The sequence below is a fragment of the Excalfactoria chinensis genome, chromosome 2 (assembly GCF_039878825.1).
Source record: "Excalfactoria chinensis isolate bCotChi1 chromosome 2, bCotChi1.hap2, whole genome shotgun sequence".
Taxonomy (NCBI): domain Eukaryota; kingdom Metazoa; phylum Chordata; class Aves; order Galliformes; family Phasianidae; genus Excalfactoria; species Excalfactoria chinensis.
Window position 1 is genome coordinate 3,276,614 of NC_092826.1, and position 19,337 is coordinate 3,295,950.

Sequence of the window (19,337 nt, forward strand, 5' to 3'; positions counted from 1 at the left end):
GAGCAAAAGGGATGTTTGGGCCTGGTGACTGCAAGAAGGCTGGCTGTTTTGGATGGTGGCAGCTGATGGAAACAGGTGTTCTGAGGACCGTTCAGCTTTTTACAGAAGTCAGGGGTCCAGCAGCAAGAATGACTAGGTTCTCGAATGGCTTCAAACGTGCACACCGTGTACGTCTGTCCTCCGCCGTGCCGTTTCTACTTCTTTCTGATGAAAGCATTTTTACGACCACATGTTGGGCCTTGTTTGCTTGTAGAAGGAGGAATGTTAGGTGCAGTTCTCACCCAGAACTTCTGCTAGGATTTCTGTGTAATTTGAATCATGAGTGTTAGCACTGTTCTCCTATTACTAATAGCTTCCACTAAACCACGTCCCTCAACACAACATTCAGTTGTTCCTTGAACACCCCCAGGGTTGGTGACTCCAGCACCTCCCTGGGCAGTCCATTCCAGTGCCTGGCCACCCTTTCTGAAAAGTAATATTTCCTAATGTCCAGCCTGAATCTCCCCTGCCGCAGCTTGAAACCATTCCCTCTAGTCCTATCAATAACGACACAGGAGAAGAGGCCAACCCCCAGCTCACTACAACCTCCCTTCAGGAAGTTATAGAGAGCAAGAAGGTCTCCCCTGAGCCAGCTCTTCTCCAGGATGAGCATTCCCAGCTCCTGCAGCCTCTCCTCATATTGCACAATTGTGCTCCAGAGCCCTCATCAGCTTTGTTGCCCTTCTTTGAACATGTTCCAAAGCCTCAATGTCTTTCTTGCAGTGAAGGGTCCAAAACTGGAAACAGAACTTGAGATGCGGCCTCACCAGCGCTGAGTACAGGGAAACGGTCTCCTCTCCGCTCCTGCTGGCAGCACTCTTTCTGGTGCAAAATGTATGTAAGTGTCGCCTGTGTGACATCCTTTCTGATGAAGTTCTGTGACGGGAGTCCAATGGATTTGAGACCTGACGTGAAGCTTGTGAGCATCACCCAGGAGCTGGGGTGAGAGGATTAGGCCTAGGAACAGGACCCTCTTTAATCGTTATTAACTCCCAAATAACTCCAAACTTTTTTGGTCAGGAATCTATGTGTGCTTTTTTTTTTTTTTTTTTTTTTTTTTTTTTCATGTAAAGAACAGAAGACCATTGAAGCTGTGAGGTGTCTAGAGCCCAAGTCTCATGGGGAGCTTCTTATGGAACTGAGATTATTTAGTCTGGATAAGAGGAGGCTCAGGGAAGACCTTATCATTCTCTACGATGACCTGAAGAGAGGTTATGTGGGGGTGGGGGTTGTCCTGCTCTTCTCCCATGTAACTAGTGACAGGAGTGGAGGGAACAGCCTCAGGTTGTGTGAGGGGAGATTCAGCCTGGATGTTAAGAAAACCATCTCGAAATGGGTGCTCAGACGCTGGACGCATCTGCTGGCTGAGCGCTTTGTCGGGTGAGCATCACACTGCTGGAAAGTACGCAGCTGTTGTCTCTGCGAACATCCACATCCGTGGGGACTGGTGGCTTTTTCAAGTTACACTTGTGTTTCAAGTCCTACATCCAGTTACTCGTGCTGTTTGAAAGCACCATCTTAGAGGCAGCCTTGATTTCTCCAGCCCCGAGCTTTGTGCCACGAGAGCTCTCCTGCTTCTCCCTGTGATGGGAGACCGAATGGAAGGCCCTGCCGAAGTCTGGGTAGGTGATATCACTTGCTGTTCCTTTCCCCACCCGTACTGGGAAAAACAGGGGGACTTCCTGGCGGTGGGATCCTGCCTCAGCAGAACTGAATGGCGGTTCTGATCCACGTATTTTAACCTGAGTGAATCTGACACCAATGAGAGAGGCGAGGGGCCTGTGGGAAAAAAAATGTATGTGCCACAATGTGTGCTACAATGTAGACCCTGAGGTGGAGCAGAGTGGAACAGACTTGGGTGAATCTTTAGTCAGGAGCAGGGAGATGTAATGCTCATCTTATGTATCTGGCTGACAACAAGAGCTGAGAGGTAAGTTTCATAGGGTTGCGTGCCCATTTTATTTGATTTTTCATTCATGATGCATAGAGGCGTTACCCAGACAAAGTGAGCATTTGTCAGCTGGACTTTCTAGAAATGACCTAGGCAGTGAAATGGGTTTGAAGCATCCCAAAGAGCCCTGCCAAAGAATGCTGAGAGTTAATCTGGCACCCTCCTTTGGAAACCTCCAGTGTCTGTCAGCTCTTCATCTGTGCCCAAACACCTGCCATTGCGCTGCCACACCAGGATAGAATTCCAACCCCACCCTGAGTTCTGGAATGTTGTGTTGCCGTGTTGGAATCACATGTGACCAGGGGGTCTTGCCTCCCCCCCTTGTGGGGGGTCATGGTGGACCAGGCTGGTGGCCGTTAGTGATGTCATAAGCGGCTGGCATGAGGGGAGGAGCGGCGCGTTCTATGTTCCTTTGTGGGCGTGTAGGAGTTCGGAGTGGTTGGTGTGCTTGTTGTTCTTGTGCATTTAGTGCCTTTTTCTTCGTACCATCGTGCGCAGCATCTTGTAGGTAAGCTGAGCCAGCGTGGGATGGACGGGTGGGCAGTGAGGTGTTGAGAATTGCTGGCTGTCGGAGCTCCCAGCACCGTATTGCTTACTCTTGACCATCTGACGTAATTTTCCCCCAGTACACACATCCCAAAGGGTTGTCCGTAAAGGTGGCACCTGTCCCATGCTTCTTCCGTTGTCTGCTTTCATCAATTGTGGAAGAATCGTAACATTGCTGGTCAGACAGGCATCACGTAGCCTGAGACTCAGCATGTCTTGCAGCAAGTGGATGGGATGGTTGTGCTGTGCGCGTTATTCCATGGCTGTCTTAGCCCTGCTCACTGACCTGCTCTTTCTCTCTCCTCTGCCCACCCTCCTCCCACTTCCTTGGTGCAGCTTTTGCTCTCATAAGATCTGAGCAGAGTGACAAGGTACTGCTGCTGATAGCCTGAGGTGATCTCGTTGCCAGGTACGTGCCATGTTTTGTCCCACCACGTCGTCTTGCATGCCGTGGGTTTCTTCACTGCCCTCCAGCTCAGCCCTCAGAAGGGTGCTGTCTAATGCCCTGCTGTCACACTGTCAGAGCACTCTGGGTGAATGCATCTGCAGCTCTTTGCCAGAGTCCCCATCTGCTGGCAGAGGGATAGCAACTTGGTACAGCGCTGCCTAATAGGCAGTCACGTTGGAATAGACTGAAGCAAGGGGTAGTTTCTCAAACACTTGCCTATGCTGCAGGGTTTGCAAGGGTAGTTCTGAAGAAGTCTCTCCATACTGTGGTGTGTGAATAGAGAAAACAGACGTGTGTTTCTGCTCTGTTCCAGCTTGTCACACCTGCTGGGATGGGCAACGCTTGCAGCGAGATCAGACGTGAGCCCGAGGTTGCGGGCACGGAGGTACAGTATGAAGCTCTGGCTTGTCTTTGTTCCCTGTGTTGAGCTAGCAGAGGGAGCTGCAGATGTACTCTCCTACAGGAAAGAGTGGGCCAAAGGGGGCCAGGCCACCTGTCCACGCCAGTGCCATTGCTGATGAGTCTGTGTAGAGAAAGATGCATCTTTGCATGGCCTGGCGATCCTGCTGCATGCCAGGAAGAAAAATTACTGTCATGAGACATGCAGCTCCTTCTGAAGTGCTCCTGAGCAGGAGGGAGCACATTTCCTGCAGCTTTCTCTGCAGATGTGCTCCTCCCCTTGAAACCTCCTGGTTTGTCCTCAGCTCCTGACCACGGCCTGTGCTCTGTTTTGCAGGCTGGTAACATGTGGAAGCCGCAGCTGGTGCGTGCGGAGTCATCTCTCAACGTGCCAGCGATTGCGGCAGCCCATGTTATTAAGCGTTACGTTGCCCAGGCTCCGGATGAAGTCTCCCTGGAGGTAAGCAGTTACAGGCATTCCTTGTTGTCATGCATGGGAGAGTCTAGGGTGTGAATGCCTCAGGAATATTCTCAGACACCTTCAGAATGTCTCCTGAGGTGAAGCTTCAGAGGTTTGGTTCCAGCTTAGACTTGTGCTGGGTTGGGAGCAGTTCAGCCATCTCTCCAGTTTGGTTTGACTGGGCATTTGAACCTCCTGACCAAGCAGATCCTGCCCAGTATGGGAGCCCGGTCTCTGAGCAGCAGCAGACCAAGTGTGAAGTGTGCAGATGTGTTCAGAAAGCCCTGCTAACTGATGCCCGTGGTTCAACTGGAGCTCTTGCGTAGCCTTTGGCAGAGAGCCTGCTGCTTTTGAGACCCATTTCCTACTGCACGGCTGTATTGTGTATGTTTTCTACCTCCTGTACCTCCAAGTTCAGTTTTAGAAGGGAAAATGCCTTGGGGGCTGCATTGGTGCAATTGCTGTCAAGCTTTAGGATATTCTGTGTCGCAGAAGAAGGCAGTTATTTGAGCTGTGTTTTCCTCCCAGCTGTGCTGAAGCTAGGGTTGCCGTTTTGGTCTCTTGCAGGTGGGAGACATGGTGTGCATTATTGCTATGCCACCAAAGGAGCTGAGCCCCTGGTGGAGAGGCAAGCTTGGCTTTCAGGTATGCACATGCTTCCAACTAGAGAGCGCAACTTCAGTAGAGTCAGGAATCTCAGCTTGGAGCTGCTCTGCCTGCACAGGATGGCTTCCGGACACAAACGGTTGCCCTGTGTCAGTGTCAGAGGAACTTCCTTTGGCTCTGGGATCAGGCTAATGCCCACCTGTCTTTTTGTTCTTGTTACAGGTGGGATCTTTCCCTAGTGAGTGCGTGGAACTCATTAGCGGAGAAGTTCCTGAGTCCATCGTTAATTCATTGCGAAAGCCAGGTACACATGTTACATTTGATACTGCGGGTTAGTAAACTGGGGTCAGAGCGTGGCTTTCAGGGGTTTCGTTAATGCCCGAGTTGAGCAAGATTAGCAAGGAGGACTGCATTAAGCTCCATGGGAACACGCAGAGATCTGGCCCAATCCCACTGTGTTTATTATTGGGCTTGGGGAAGTCATAGAACCCTCCTGGAATGGCTTGGCATTGGAAGGGGCCGAAAGGATCCTCAGGCTCCAAGGCCCCTGCCTCAGTCTGGGTCGCCAGCCTCTGCATTTTGTAGGAGACGAGAGCAGGCTATCGAGGGCCCCTTCCGACCTGGCCTTGGGGACTTGCAGGGATGGGGAAAAACCGTTACAGCGTGTCCTTGTTGGGAATGTTCTTCCCATTGTTACGTGCTCGGTCGAATGCGTTACGCTCGGCCTTGTCCAGCCGATCCAAGCCTGAAACGAACTGGTTTCTTTGTTTTGTTGTGCAGTGCCGAAGAAACGGGGCAAGCTCACACCCTTCCTTCGGTCCTTGGTGAAGGCCCGCCCCAGGAGATCGGAGCAGCCGGAGCCGGAGAAGGAAGGGGTGTTTGGGTGTGACCTGGGGGAGCACCTTCTCCACTCTGGCCGTGATGGTAAGGAACAGCCCATTCCTGAGATCTTCCTCGGTTGGGCATCTGAAGATGAAAGGGAGATCATATCCAGCAATTGTTTCATCCTGAAAACGTAGGAATCCTTCTGCCCACAGAGAGCATACTGCATCCTTTTCCTAGCTCTTCTGGTTGTGAGATTGGATTCCTCCATTCCCGAGGGAGCTGTGATGGGACTTGCAGTGTCTGTGGCTTTGCCAGAATTCCTTTCTCCAGTCTGCTGATAGGTCATGGCATTTCTGGAAAGCCAGGAAGACATCTCTGTGCAGTTTCCTCACAGCTGTCTCTGCCAGCTTTCTCCTCTAAGGAGGAAGCAAGCTGAAGCCCGGCTGGGCTTAGTGGATGGGATGGGAGAAGAGCACGGCCTGAACCAGGACTTGAGTAAGAAGCTCAGCTAACGGCTCGCTCTTGTTCTGTAGTCCCCCAGGTCCTGCAGAGCTGCGCTGATTTCATCGAGCAGCATGGCGTGGTGCGGGGGATCTACCGCCTGTCCGGCGTGGCGTCCAAGATCCAGCGACTACGGTAAGAGTGCTGCGACTGACATAGCTGTCAGTAGAGGCACGTGCCATGCTGCGGGTGTTCAGAGGAAGCCCTTCCTTGTCTTGACTGTATTTGGTGTGGCTTTGGACTTGTTTTCGTCTTTCTCAAAGCCCTCTGCCCAATTCTGTGTCCTTCTCTGCAGCCATGAATTTGATTCAGAGCAGGTGCCCGAGCTCAGCGTCCGTGACATTCACAGCGTGAGCTCCCTATGTAAGATGTACTTCAGGGAGCTCCCGAACCCTCTCCTGACAAACCAGCTGTATGACAAGTTCACGGTAAGCACAGGGCAATGTCTTGCACTGCTTGGCCTTGATGACACAGGCTGTGTGCTGCAGTGTTCCCCTGATGCCTCTTGGAAGGCATCAAGTCTGCCTTGGTGCTGACCACCAGCACGCTATCCCCACGGTTCCCAAACCTGTGGCAGCTATCTTGGCTGACTGGTGTCTGAATCCCTTCCTGCCTTTTTCCAGGACGCTGCCTGTGCTGGTACAGAGGAGGAGCGGTTGGTCAGAATGAAGGACACCATCCAGCAGCTGCCCGCTCCTCACTACAGGTCAGTGCTGCGCTTGGTCTGCTGAGCTCAGCCCTGCTGCCTTTCAGAGGGCGATGATGCGATTCCAGGTGTTGCCTCACACCAGCAGCATCATGCGTCTGCACGCTGAAGCTGCTGAAGGCTGCATTGGGTCAATTCATTGGGTCAGTTCCTTGGCACGAGAGCACGGTTGGTGCAGCCGGTGGCTGCAGCTGTGCTTTGTGGGGCTTGGTGCTGCAGCATTGTGACACTGGGAACGTTTTATCTACTTCCTATTCAGGGACGGTTGCAATGACATCAACTTGTATGAAGTGAGGTTTGTTTAGGGCACTGCAGCACGGCTTGCTTTTTGGTGCTGAACTTCTGCCCCTCTTGTTTTCCAGGACACTCGAGTACCTGATCAGGCACTTGGCGTCTCTCGCTGCCAACTGCTCGGTGACCAACATGGATGCTAAGAATTTAGCAATCGTGTGGGCTCCAAACCTCTTAAGGTAAACCTCTTTTTCTGTTTAAGCACAACGCTTAGTTCTGCTCTCCTTAAAGAAAGCAATCTTCCCTTCTTCTTCATCTAGTGTGCTCTTCTCCTGTAAAAGCTGCCAGAAGTGGCTGGCAGCAGAGGAGGAGCCTGGACTGCTCTCCCCCAACCCAGGGGCACAATTTCTAGACGACAGTTTCTGCTCCCTTGTTGAGCTGGGACTGCTGCGTCCTTGATCATCCAGGAGAATTTTGTCAGTGGCATTGCTGATTGACCACTGTGGAAGTCTCCAGAGCCCAGCTGGACGGCTTTGGGCTGCAAAAATTCAGACCTGGGGAAACAGTCTTGCAGGAATGACTTGTAAAATCTGCCTTTTCTTCAGATCCCAGCAGAGCCAGTCTCCCTGCGCCAGTGGAGGAGCTGCCTGCTTGGAAGTGCAGACGCAGACGGCTGTGGTGGAATTCCTCATTGGCCACACAGAAGTCCTCTTCTGCTCCAACGCCACGTCAGCCATGGGAGAGGGAGCAGGTGAGCGTCTTCCTCCATTAGCTTGATCTTGATCCAATCCAGGCCTTCTCCAAGATCTTTCAAATACGCTTTGACTCTCAATGGGACAGGAGGCTTCCGGGCTTAGATGAGAATATGGCACCCTGTTGCTGGATCCTGAGAATGTCCGAGGACAGACTTTACATGGAGAAAACCATCCCTGCCTTTAGGATGTTTTGAATGGGGGTGAACCATGATTGAAGTGTGGCAGCAAAGCTTTCTGAGTTCCCAGATCCATTTTCTAGGTTTTTTATTTTATTTTATTTTATTTTTTTATGCCTGTTTTGATACAGTGAGCTGGTCTTAATTATGACTGTGTCCTTTGCTACAAGCATACCTCTGAGCATGAGGTTACTCTGAGCTCCTCTTCTTCCAGTGTCTTGGATAAGGAAGTCTGAGAAAAATGCAGAACTAGGATGGCTGTGCTGCTGCTTTCTGATCCTCCCTCTTACCTGTGGTTTTCCCTTGCAGGGCACAATTCTCCACCTGGGCCCAAGTCTGTGTGTGCCACAAAGCTGCTCACCCTGCAGGAGGCACAGGCTCTGAGAAGAGGCCAGAGCAGCTCTCCTGCAGTGACACCTAGCAGTGAGATCGAAGTGGAGGAAGGCCCCACAGCCGGACCTGGGAGATTCCATACAATCCTTGATTTTCCATCTGAAAGGTAAAGAGGACTTCCCTTTCCAGCCCCTATCATCATCGGTCAGGTGGGCTTTATTGGTTTACTTTTTGTCCACTATATCTCCAACTATCTCTTCAACTTCCACTATATCTCTTCAACTATCATACAGTTGCTCGATGGGCTCAGTGGATCCATAAAGGGTGCCTTTCCTTCCTGGTTGGGCAGGCAGTCACGAGATGCAGAAAGCCACACTGACGTCTATCCTGGACTATGCTTGCTGTACCTGGAAACGTTGGTGTTTTCCAGATTTCAGGGCCACATGCCTGAAACCAGTTCTGATTCTCCTCTAAGCAGAGCTGTTGTTCAGACTTGCTGGCACTAGAAATTAAAGATGGCAGTGAGCTGAGGCCGAGGAGGTGTTAGCGTAAGAGTCAGAGGTGCTTTTGAGCCTCCCTTATGGCTGCACAGTTCCTTAGAAAGCAGTTACGCCTGATAGCTCCTGTCCTGTCCAGCTGTGGAGCCTTTGCTCTCCTGCTCTGCTTCTTGCTTGACATCATTGAGAGGAATGTAGCCAGCAGGACTTGAGGGCTGAGCTGTAGGAATGGAAGCGTCCTCTGCTGTTTGCAACAGAGCGCGTTTTGAAGCTGTGTTTCAGCAGAAATCAGGCAGTGCCAGGAACGGGCAACTATTGGCATGGGCTCGGTGCAGCTCTTCCCTCACCCTGCACCACGACTGACAGCATGCTCTGTTTTCTCTCCAGACCACGTTCTCCCAGAAAGAAGAAGGAATCACCAGCTGGCAGCTGGTGGTCCTGCTTCTGCCTGCGCAGACCATCCTCTGTGTCCAACCATCAACTGCAGCGCAGTGCCAGGGAGCCCACAGAAGCAGATCTCGTGGTCCTGGCAGGTAAGGGTGCAAATCCAGCTTTCAAAACACTGCTTGTCTGCAACACAGGTAGAATCTTCAGCTGAGCCCTGTTTTCCCAAAGGAGCCTCTCAAGCTGTTTGAAGCCTACTTGACAGGCAGAACCCAGCCTTTGCCTCCATGGGCAGAGAAAGTTGGACAATGACCTCTGTGTATCCTCTCCTTCTTAGGTGAATCAACCCCTTCTGAGTCCAGAAGAGCCATGTCAGTTGCTGATTGCATGGAGAGTGCTTCCGTGAATGGAAAGCTCACGGGAAGCACAAGTCACTGCAATTCAAATGACAACCTTCTGAGTGACAGCAGTGACAGAGAGAAGGATGTCATCATTGTTCCGGCACTCATTTCTCCCAGCTCTGCAGAAGGGCCTGCCCTGAGCCTGCCAGAAACCGTAGTCACCAGCCTGGTCAGTGACCCGGAGCATTTGCAGTGCAGCCAAGCCCAAACAGAGCCCGAGTGCCCCGACAGCGGTACCTCCAAGCAAGACCAAGTCATCATCACAGAGGAGAAGCTGAGCCTCTTGGAGGGGGACTTGGAGTCAGGCTGCAACTCAAATGACAGCATTCCGTGTGACAGCAGCGACAGAGAGGAGGTCATCGTTTTTCATGCGCTCGTTTCTACCAGCTCTTCTGAAGGGGTTGATCTGAGCCTGCCAGAAACCGTAGTCACCAGCCTGGACTGTGGCCCAGTGCATTTGCAGGGCAGCCCAGCCGAAACACAGCCCGAGTGCCCTGACAGTGGCAGCACCAAGACGGACCAAGTCATTGTCACAGATGAGAAGCTGAGCCTCTTGGAGGGGGTCTTGGAGACAGGCTGCAACTCAAATGACAGCATTCCATGTGACAGCAGCAACAGAGAGGATGTCATCGTTGTTCAGGCGCTCGTTTCTACCAGCTCTGCAGAAGGGGTTGATCTGAGCCTGCCAGAAACCAGAGTCACCAGCCTGGACTGTGGCCCGGTGCATTTGCAGTGCATCCCAGCCCAAACACAGCCTGAGTGGCTTGACAGCGGCACTTCCGAGCAGGACTAAGTCAGTGTCACTGACGAGAAGCTGAGTCTCTTGGAGGGTGACTTGGAGTCAGGCTGCAATTCAAATAGTCACCAGCCTGGACTGTGGCCCATTGCCTTTTCTTCATTTCAAGAACTGTCCTCACAGAGGGCATCTCCCTGAGATGGAGACCCTGATGTAAAAGAATCCTTGGTTTTCAGTTAATCCATGTAACTGATTTGCCTTGGAGCTGTAGACATCACAGAGCACTGTTGAAAAACTGTCAAAGTTTCCATGGAAACCCTGCCTTGAATTCAGCAAAGTTCATCAAATCTAACAAGATTCAAAGGAAACATTACAGGAACAATGAATTGATATTTTCCCTGAAACTTCCTGGTAGAAGCACTAGAAATGTGGACAGAAGTCTTTGTGGGATATGTAGGCCTCTTTTAAGAGATCAGCATCACCTTTTGCAAAACAGAAAGATGCGGTGATTCATTCACATAAATACTGTGTCTTAACTCCACTTGTACCTGCCAAAGATCCTGCTACTTTCTCAGCTCAGTGAAGATTTGGCCTGCTATCTGCCCTGAATTGTAATGCCAAGTATTGGCTTTTATTTAGCTTTTCCAGCAACGTTCTGTTACATTGAAACCTGCTTTTCTATTCTTAACTATCACCACCACCTTGCTGTGATCAGTGGAGATGAAAGTTTATCCTGCGGGTTTATTATGCCTTGAGGAAACAAATTACTCCCTGACACTCAACCATCCCTCATTTTCTATATCCTTAAACAATTCTCTCACTGACTTCCTGCTGTTCATCTTCATGGCGTCTAGCTCAAGCTGAAACCCATCAGAAATTCAAAAAGGTGCCACTTATCCTAAAGACCGGGAGTTGGGAGCTGATTTTATAGTTCAGTGTGAAAGAACATGAATGAGAGGAAGCAAGTCTTGAGAAACAACTTCACCAGCTGGAGTCAAACAGGCACATCTGGAAAGGACTGTCAAATGCAGCTTTTTCACTTATCGATTCAGATCCAAGCATGAAGAGATCCAAGATGACAAACACGAAGTGATGCTGTGGGAAAAAAAGAGAGTACTGTGGTAAAGGTCATGAAATACTGAGCCAAACACAGGGATTAAAAAGAGATTTTCAATAAAAGCACTACATAATTTTAAGTTATATATTTTTCTCTGGTTGTGTTACATGTCTAATGTCTGGATTGTGGCAGCAAAGAGGCTGCAGGGTTTAAGAGGCCAGTAGTTGCCTCATGTCAGACAGAGCCAGTTCAAGTGCTGGCCAAAGCTGAGTCAAGGAGTGATGCTGCTGGCACTTCTGTGATAACTTCTTTAAGGAAGGTTAAAACCACTGCATAGCAAATGTGAGAGCTATGAGCGAGAATGATGTGAGACAAACAGCCCTGCAATCACCAAGGTCAGTGAAGAAGGAGGAGAGGAGGAGAGGAGGAGAGGAGACTTAGTGGACATGGTGGTGATGATTGGACTAGATGATCTAAGTGGTCTTTTGCAGCTTTCATGATTCTATCGTTCTGTGACAGGTGTTAGTTGTGTCTTTGTTTCTTGCCATACTAGTCAATTTTAATTGGGCAACAAATTAATCTTCCCTGATACAACTCTCTTTTGTCCATATCTAACAGGTAAGTGATCTCCCTGGTTTCATCTCATTCATGCAGTTTTTCAGCTTATTTTCTCCCCTTGTCCTGCTGATTGTGAAAGTACCTTGGTGGGCACCAGGCAGACATCCAAGGTCAATCCTCTCCACTGGTGATGACTACGCTCTTCCTTGGTTAAAGAGCTAAATCTACTGCAGCACCTTCAGATGTGAAGCATTTAATTCTAGCTTATCACCTCCTTTTCTCTCCTTGAAGTTTCCTGCTCTTTCCTGAGTTAAATTAGTTCATATTTACTGAGGATGGTGTAATGCAGTGTGAAGACTGACAGCACAGGAAGAGGAAAATATTGCCAGACCCACAAGGAAACTCAAATGGAAAACTCAGATTCCGATAATGAACTTGACCAATGCTACAAATCATAGAAAAATGTAAAATTAAGCTGGAAATAACCTTGACAAGTCATCTTTCCTTCTAGCTTGTCCCATGACCCACTCAGTATCTAAAATGATTCATCCAACATGATTAAATCACTGTAATGATTTGCTTTCTTGTCCAGGAGATTCATTTGCTCTCAATACACAAGATGCTAGCACTGCAGAGAAATACCAAAAAATCTTCTTTTGGATGGTCAAGGTAAATGCTCATTTCTGTTTCTTTTTCTCAGTGTTTGATCTAATCCTAGTACTTACCTAAAAAAAGAGTTCTTCTAGAATCTTCACTTTGACTGCCTTATCTGTCCTTATCTGGAGCAGAAGAAAGCTGTGTGACAGGTTCAGCAAGGTGAACTGGGACCAGAAGTATACAAGTATACCCAAAAATCTTTGAGTTGCTGGATTGGAGATAATCTTCCAAAATAACTAATGAGAATAGTAGAATCATAAAAGGAATTTCTGTATCACTACAAGAAAAACAGTTGAGGGATCCTTTGGCTAGTGAAGGCCTGATTTGGCAAAGGCAGGGACAGTTTGCTTTGCACCACATTTATTTGACTTTCCTGAATGGTGTGCTTACTTTCCAGGTATTTCTAAACAGTGATTTTTTTATTTCCAAACTTGGGTAACAGCAGGTTAAAGATTCTTTCTTTTCTTTGTTTGTTTCCTTTCTGCTAGGAATGAATGAATTTAATGTAGTCTCTTTCTTGCTTCCTTCTTTACAAAGGAGACAGCTGTCGCATCATGGTAAACAAATATTCAGATGGTTTGGAGAACAAGTCCTTATACAGACTTCAGTGTACAGCAATAAAGGGCCTACACAACAACATGCAAGACATTCTTTCAGCCTCCAAACACTTCTCCCTGTTATCCAATTCAGAACATATTAAACCATTTAAGAAGGGCATTAAGCTTTAGAATAGATGGGACGTTTTATACCTTGTAGTTTTCTCCAGCTTCCATAGTAAGCAAGGAAGAACAGAACAATAATAATAAAAACATACACACAAAAAACAAACAAACAAACAAACAAACAAACAAACAAACAAACACTAACAGAAAAAGAATATACCTCCCAAGGTGTCAGGATCCTTTATATCTAATCCTCAAGGCAGAGAATGAAAGCTTTGTCTTTTCTAGGTAACTTGTGGCTAAGACTGGGAGCTGGGAGGACTTTATACTTTCCCTGACCAGGTGCTATGTAAACTAAATATAGAAGGTAGTCAAATAAATATAACATATATAACTTGTATATTTATGTATTTTAAAATCCCAGACCTTAAGCCTGAAGTTCCTTGAATGACTGGAGCTTTTAAATAGTGTTTTGATAGAAATTCTCTCAGCTATCAAAGAGTGCAGCTGGTCAAATCCACAAGTAAGCATGAATGATAAGCTTCATTTATAAGAGCAAGCACATGAGAACAACATGGAGGGAACACTTCTTAGATTCTTGAATGAACTAACCCAGGCACCATGTAGCCTCTATTATTGCTGTTCCTGGAGGAGAATCTGTTACTCCCTTTATTTCTGAGCTTCACCCACCTCTACCATCTCTCACAAGAAGTATGTTTTGGGGGAATATTCATATAGAGTCAAAAGGAGCTAGTTGTTCTGCCCAATCAAGAATGGGAAGGCATATGACCTGGAGGTTAGAAGATAATCCAAATATTTTACAAGAAATCTCTCCATTTATTTTATCAGCTCACTTGAAAGCTGTGGACGAATTATCACCTATTTACAAACAAGATAGTGAGAGATAAAATTACACTGTACAGTGAAATCCATGAGATAACAAAGACAGAAAGTCAGTAAGTCCATCTGCCTCGGCAAGCTCTGAGCTGGAAGCACTGATCTCTGACGCATATCAGCTACCATTGAGCTATGCTAACTGCATGTTAATACTGTACCAACTGTGCATATAGACCTGGTATGGCTGAGCCCCCAAGCATTATCAGGGAGAGCGAAAATGACTTTGTAATATTATATTGGTGCTTAGAAATTAAATTTGAATATTGCTCCCAACATTTATCCAGGAATCTCTCATCTTCCAGGGATGGGCTGAGTCACTGAAGCAGGCAGGTACCTCTGGATATCATCTAGTTCAACTTCCTTCTCAGATCAGGGTCAACCAGAGCACGTTACTCAGGGTGATATCTGCTTATGTCTTCACAAATCCTAGCATCATAGAATCACAGAGGTTGTGTAGTCCAACCATTGACTCATCCCCACCATACCCACTAAACCATGTCCCTCAGTGCTATATCAGGGACTCCACCACTTCCCTGGGCAGCCTGTTCCAAAGCATTGCCACCCCTTCTGAGAATAAAATTTTCCTAATACTCAACCTGAACCTCTCCTGGCACAACTTAAGGACATTACCTCCTGTTCTACAAGTAACCAAAAGAGATTTCAGTAGATAAAATTAGAAACTAATCCACCTGATATCTGATAACAGGTATTGGGGTCCTGTTTCCTTTGTGTCCTTCCAACAGGACAACAGCTTAGCCTGTATCCTAATCCATGGAAATGAAAACTTGCACTCAAAATCTTCAGCTACAGGACAAGATGTAATGGCCTCAAGTTGCACAGGGGGAGTTTCAGGTTGGATAGTAGAATAAGTTTCTTCTCATAAAGAGTAGCAGTGCACTGGAACTGGTTGCCCACCAAGGCAGTGAAGTCATCATCTCTGGAGGTGTTTAGGGAAAGATGAAATACTTTGGGATATGGTTTAGTGGGCAACATTGGAGGTAGGTGGATTGTTAGACTAGAAAATCAAGGAGTTCTTTTCTAAACTTAATGATTCTATTATTTAGCTAGAGGAAGTCTGGTGTTAGCTTATCCCACTTATTCAGAGATCATCCTTACCAACAAAGTACTGTATTAAAAAGGGAGCAAATCCTCCTCTCACTGTGGCTGGGAAAAAATATTAAGGTCAATGTGTTAAATGAACTGGATTTTTCCAGGAGATTCTAGGAATACAGAAGGGTCCCTTACAGGGGCATACAGACATTCACTTTGGTCTTATCTTAATTAAACTTAAATTCTCTGGTTTAGTTTGAAAAGTTTCAAACAAGATGAAAAAATAAAGCTTCTCCGGTCAGCAAAGGTGACAACATACCTGGATATAGTACATACCAGAAACTGAGGGACTGAATGAGTACATTTTCTAGGAAAGGATGCATTGGGGACTGAGTACATTTTCCAGGAAAATGTGCAAAATAAAGATAGTAATAATAATAAAAAATTCTCCAACACGTTCCCAGGTAGCATTTCAGGCAAGAGGAGTTATTTTGAGTTGTTCTCTTAAGTCTGTACACATAAGTTCTGTCTTAAGTTGCCATAAGTACATATAGGTCTCTCTTCAGTTTCATCTATCTGCAGATCTTTCATCAGATCATCTCCACACTACAATGGCAGAAGAAATTATTGCCTCTTTATCTGTAACACAACTCTGTCCTGCAAAGCTCTTAGCTTTCCTCAAGGACACAAGGACCCCTGCAGCAGCCTGCAGAGCCATCCATGGATGTTAGAGGGTGTGAGAGGAGCTCCGTAGTTCTCATCTTATTCATAGTAATGCAAACTAGAAGTCATAGAATCATAGCATTGCTCAGGTTGGAAAATACCTTAAAGATCATCAGGTCCAAAAACAACATAACCATACTATCCTAATTAACAACCCCCCACTAAATCATGTCCCTCAGCACCAAACAGTTATTAAATACATCCAAGGAAGGGGACTCAGCCACCTCCCTGGGGAGCCTATTCCAGTGCTTAATAACTCTTTCTGTAAAGAAGCTTTTCCTGATATCCAACCTAAACTTACCCTGGTGCAACTTGAAGCCATTTTCTCTCATCCTGTCACCAGTGAGAAGAGACCAACTCTGCTCTCGCTGGAAGCACCTTTCAGATATTGGCAGAGAGCAATAAAGTCTCCTCTCAGCCTCCTTTTCCCCAGACTAAACAGCCCCAGTTCCTTCAGTTGCTCCTTGTGGGGCATATTCTCCATGTCCTTCACAAGCCTTGTTAAAGTCATTAATCTCTGGACAACTACATGCCTGGTAGCTCGAATGACTATCAATACAGTGAGTGCACGTATAGCAAATGGAAACTTGTTTCTAGGGGGAGGGGTGAGATCCTTGTGCTGTGTTTTCAGGGGAGAACAACACAATCCATGTGGTAAGCCTCCTGCAGTTCGATGTGCCATCTCCTAATAGGATGCAAAACACCTGCCTGGAGAGATCAGGATTATGTGAGATGAGCTCATGTGCTGCATGTTTTTTTTTCTCATGAATCCCTCTTTAACATACATTTATGCCAGATGACAAAGTAAAAGAAGCAATTTTCTTAAATATTGAGCATTCATACGTAAATTGCAGCCTAGTGGAATCTTTTCCTATCCAAACAGAATTCTTTATCTATTTCTGTTACATAAGAAAAGCAAATAATTTCTTATCGGTCGACTTTGAAATACAGGCAAGTGCTCACTTGAAGTGTTATGAAGTGTCAGCTTTTCTAGAGAATTTACTTTTCATGCTCTTAATTTCTCATTTCATTATCTCGCCTTATTCTCTTGCCATGTCAGTGTTTTGATTCGATGGCTTCCATGTGACAAGAGCTCTTGCTGTGTGAGCGATACAAATGCAGCTTTAAAAGTGGTACAACTTGCTGTTAAGGCAGCTCCTCTCCTCAGGAATTTCTTAAAGCTGCAGTGAGACAAGGCATACAAGAGACACTTTGATATGCACAGCAGGCTAAGCCCTCCTGCTGTCCCAGCTATGGAGTGCTCTGCAAAATCTGTATCATTTTGTTCCTGATTTGCAGAGGTTTGATCTGCTTTTGCACTAGCAAGAGAGAAGTGGCACCTCACACTTATATTTCTGAATATTCTTTGAGGCCATCACTTATCACATTTAGGTTGGACACTAGGAAACAGTTCTTTACAGAAAGGGTCGTTAAGTACTGGAAAAGGCTCCCCAGGGAGGTGGCTGAGTCACCATCCCTGGAAGTGTTTAAGAGCCATTTGGATGTGGTGCTCAGAGATATGATTTAGCAGAGGGTTGTTAGAGTTAGGGTACTATGGTTAGGCTGAGGTTGGACTTGATGATCTTCGAGGTCTTTTCCAACCTGGGTAATTCTATATGTGAACTGTTACCCAGGAGAAGAGGTAGATCCCCATCTTGCTACAACCTCTTTTCAGGAAGTTGTAGGGAGCAATTAGGTCTCCTGTGGCTCTTCTTCCTCAGACTAAACATTCATAGTTCCCTCAGCCACTCCTCATAAGTCATGGTTCAAATACTTCACTGCTTTGTTGCCTTTCACTGGACAAGATTTAGGACCTCAATACCTTTCTTATAGTGAGGGGTCCAAAACAGAAAACTGATAAACAGACCGGTATTGTGATAAATAGAACTTGAGGAAGAAATTCATCTTTCATGAGGAGCTTCTCTTTGCACAACACCAGGAACTAAGACAGGTGTTTGATTATTTCCTGCTATGAGGCAAAGATGTATCAGCGTATACAGATGTAATCTATCTCTCTCCTCCTCACTTTATTCCCTACCTTCAATTCTTTTTGGAAAGGAAATGCTGCAAATCTTGACTTATTTGGGAAATCACCCTGCACACAATGAAGTGAGAAAGCACCGTGCACATGAACAAGGCAAAGTCCTGGATCAAGCTTCCAGTGAAAGGGAAATGCCTGATTGAATGTATTCAGTAGGAACGGGGCAGCCCTCATCCACACTACTGTCCCTTTGTAGTAATAAGAACACAAGCTTGTAGCTTTTCAGATAGTAGGATTTCTTAAGAGGAAGCTTTAATTAGAAGTAATGGGAAATTGCACCACTGCAATGAGCAGAGTCATTTGTATACTCTCCAGCTGTATTTATGTTGTGAGCTGACTCACAACTCAAAGTAATTCAGCTTAGAGATTAGAGTCTAAGGAAGGAAAAGACCAAATTCTGAATGCAGAGGAAAAGGTTGAAATATTTCTTCCTCTTCTGCAAAGGCATTATTATTGAAAATATCTTAGAGCAATAACAGAATGGACAAAGGCTCAGTGATGGGTTTGAGGGCAACACTTAGCAACTTCACATGTCCTTTCAGAAGTAGTTACGGTGTTTGATTGTTCCAAGTTGAAGGTCAAGGTTGCTAAAACGTTTGATTGTAAGCAAAGATACCTCAGACTGGATGCCATCCAGAGGGACCCTGACAGTTCTGAGCAGTGGGACCAGGTGAACCTCATGAGCGTCAACAAATCCAAATGTAAGATCTTGCACCTGGATCAAGGCAACCCCCATTACCAGTACAAACTGGTGAAGGAAAGGATTGAGCAAAGTCCTGACAAAAAATACCTGGGGTTACTGTTGGTGGGAAGCTGAACATGAGCCAGCAGTGTGCTCTCACAGCCCAGAAAGTTAACCATACCCTGGGCTGCATCAAAAGAAGCGTGGCCAGCAGGGCAAGGGAGGTGATCCTGCCCCTCTGCTCTGTGCTGATGAGGTCTCATCTGGAGTACTGCATCCAGATGCAGTGTCCTCAGTACAGGAGAGACATGGAGCATGTACAGAGAAAGGCCATATAACTGATTCAAGGGCTGGAACACCTCTCCTATGAGGACAGGCTGAAAGAGCTGGGGCTGTTCAGCCTGGAGTACAAAAGGCTCCAAGGTGACCTGAGAGCAGCCTTTCAGTATCTGAAAGGGTGCTACAGGAAAGAAGAAGAAGAACTGTATGGTTGGATGGCACCAAGCATTTCTCTACATGGATGATATACTATCAACTTAATTTTTTTCAGTTTTAAAACTTTGGGAAAAAAAATGGTTACATATTTCTGAGTAGAATCATTTCTTTATTCACAAACTTGTCCTTCAAGACTCTGGGATACTGAGATGCTCTCACATCCACCATGAAATCTTTAACAGGGGAAAGTAGAAAGAAATACAAATAAAAGAGTGAAATTAAGCCAAATATGCCTAATAGTTCTCTGGAAGTTAACTATGTGGATTGGAAATATAAATACCTTGTATTTCTATTTTATTATAATTAGTACATTTTGTGTATTCCGGCACTGAAATTTATTTTAATTAAAACAACACTCTAATAAAACAAACAAATAAACAAACAAAAACTGATTAGGTTAATCAACACCAATTCAGGTGGCATTTTGGAAATTAACTTTGTCACTCTCCTGGCTGAGTTCAGGTACCAGTTTGATATCTGTAGTTATCTAAACCAACCTGTTTGGGAAAGAATCAAGTAGG

The 19,337-nt window shown here is 46.5% G+C and overlaps 1 protein-coding gene across 1 annotated transcript; it reads left to right on the forward strand.

Moving 5' to 3' along the window:
- Positions 1-4,437: 4,437 nt before the first annotated feature.
- On the forward strand, positions 4,438-18,456 carry LOC140249218 (rho GTPase-activating protein 32-like). The gene is made up of 9 exons (XM_072330616.1): positions 4,438-4,488; positions 4,672-4,753; positions 5,230-5,373; positions 5,808-5,910; positions 6,071-6,203; positions 6,399-6,481; positions 6,844-6,951; positions 7,318-7,463; positions 18,182-18,456. Exons 1-9 carry the CDS (start codon positions 4,438-4,440, stop codon positions 18,454-18,456), a joined length of 1,125 nt encoding a protein of 374 aa, XP_072186717.1.
- Positions 18,457-19,337: the final 881 nt, after the last annotated feature.

What these genes read in the sequence shown, in the direction of transcription:
- LOC140249218 (XM_072330616.1), top strand. Translation starts at nt 4,438, where the DNA reads ATGCCACCAAAGGAGCTGAGCCCCTGGTGGAGAGGCAAGCTTGGCTTT. An exon ending in AGCTGTATGACAAGTTCACG is followed by an intron (nt 6,204 to 6,398) that starts GTAAGCACAGGG and finishes GCCTTTTTCCAG; the next exon opens with GACGCTGCCTGTGCTGGTAC. An exon ending in CTGCCCGCTCCTCACTACAG is followed by an intron (nt 6,482 to 6,843) that starts GTCAGTGCTGCG and finishes CTTGTTTTCCAG; the next exon opens with GACACTCGAGTACCTGATCA.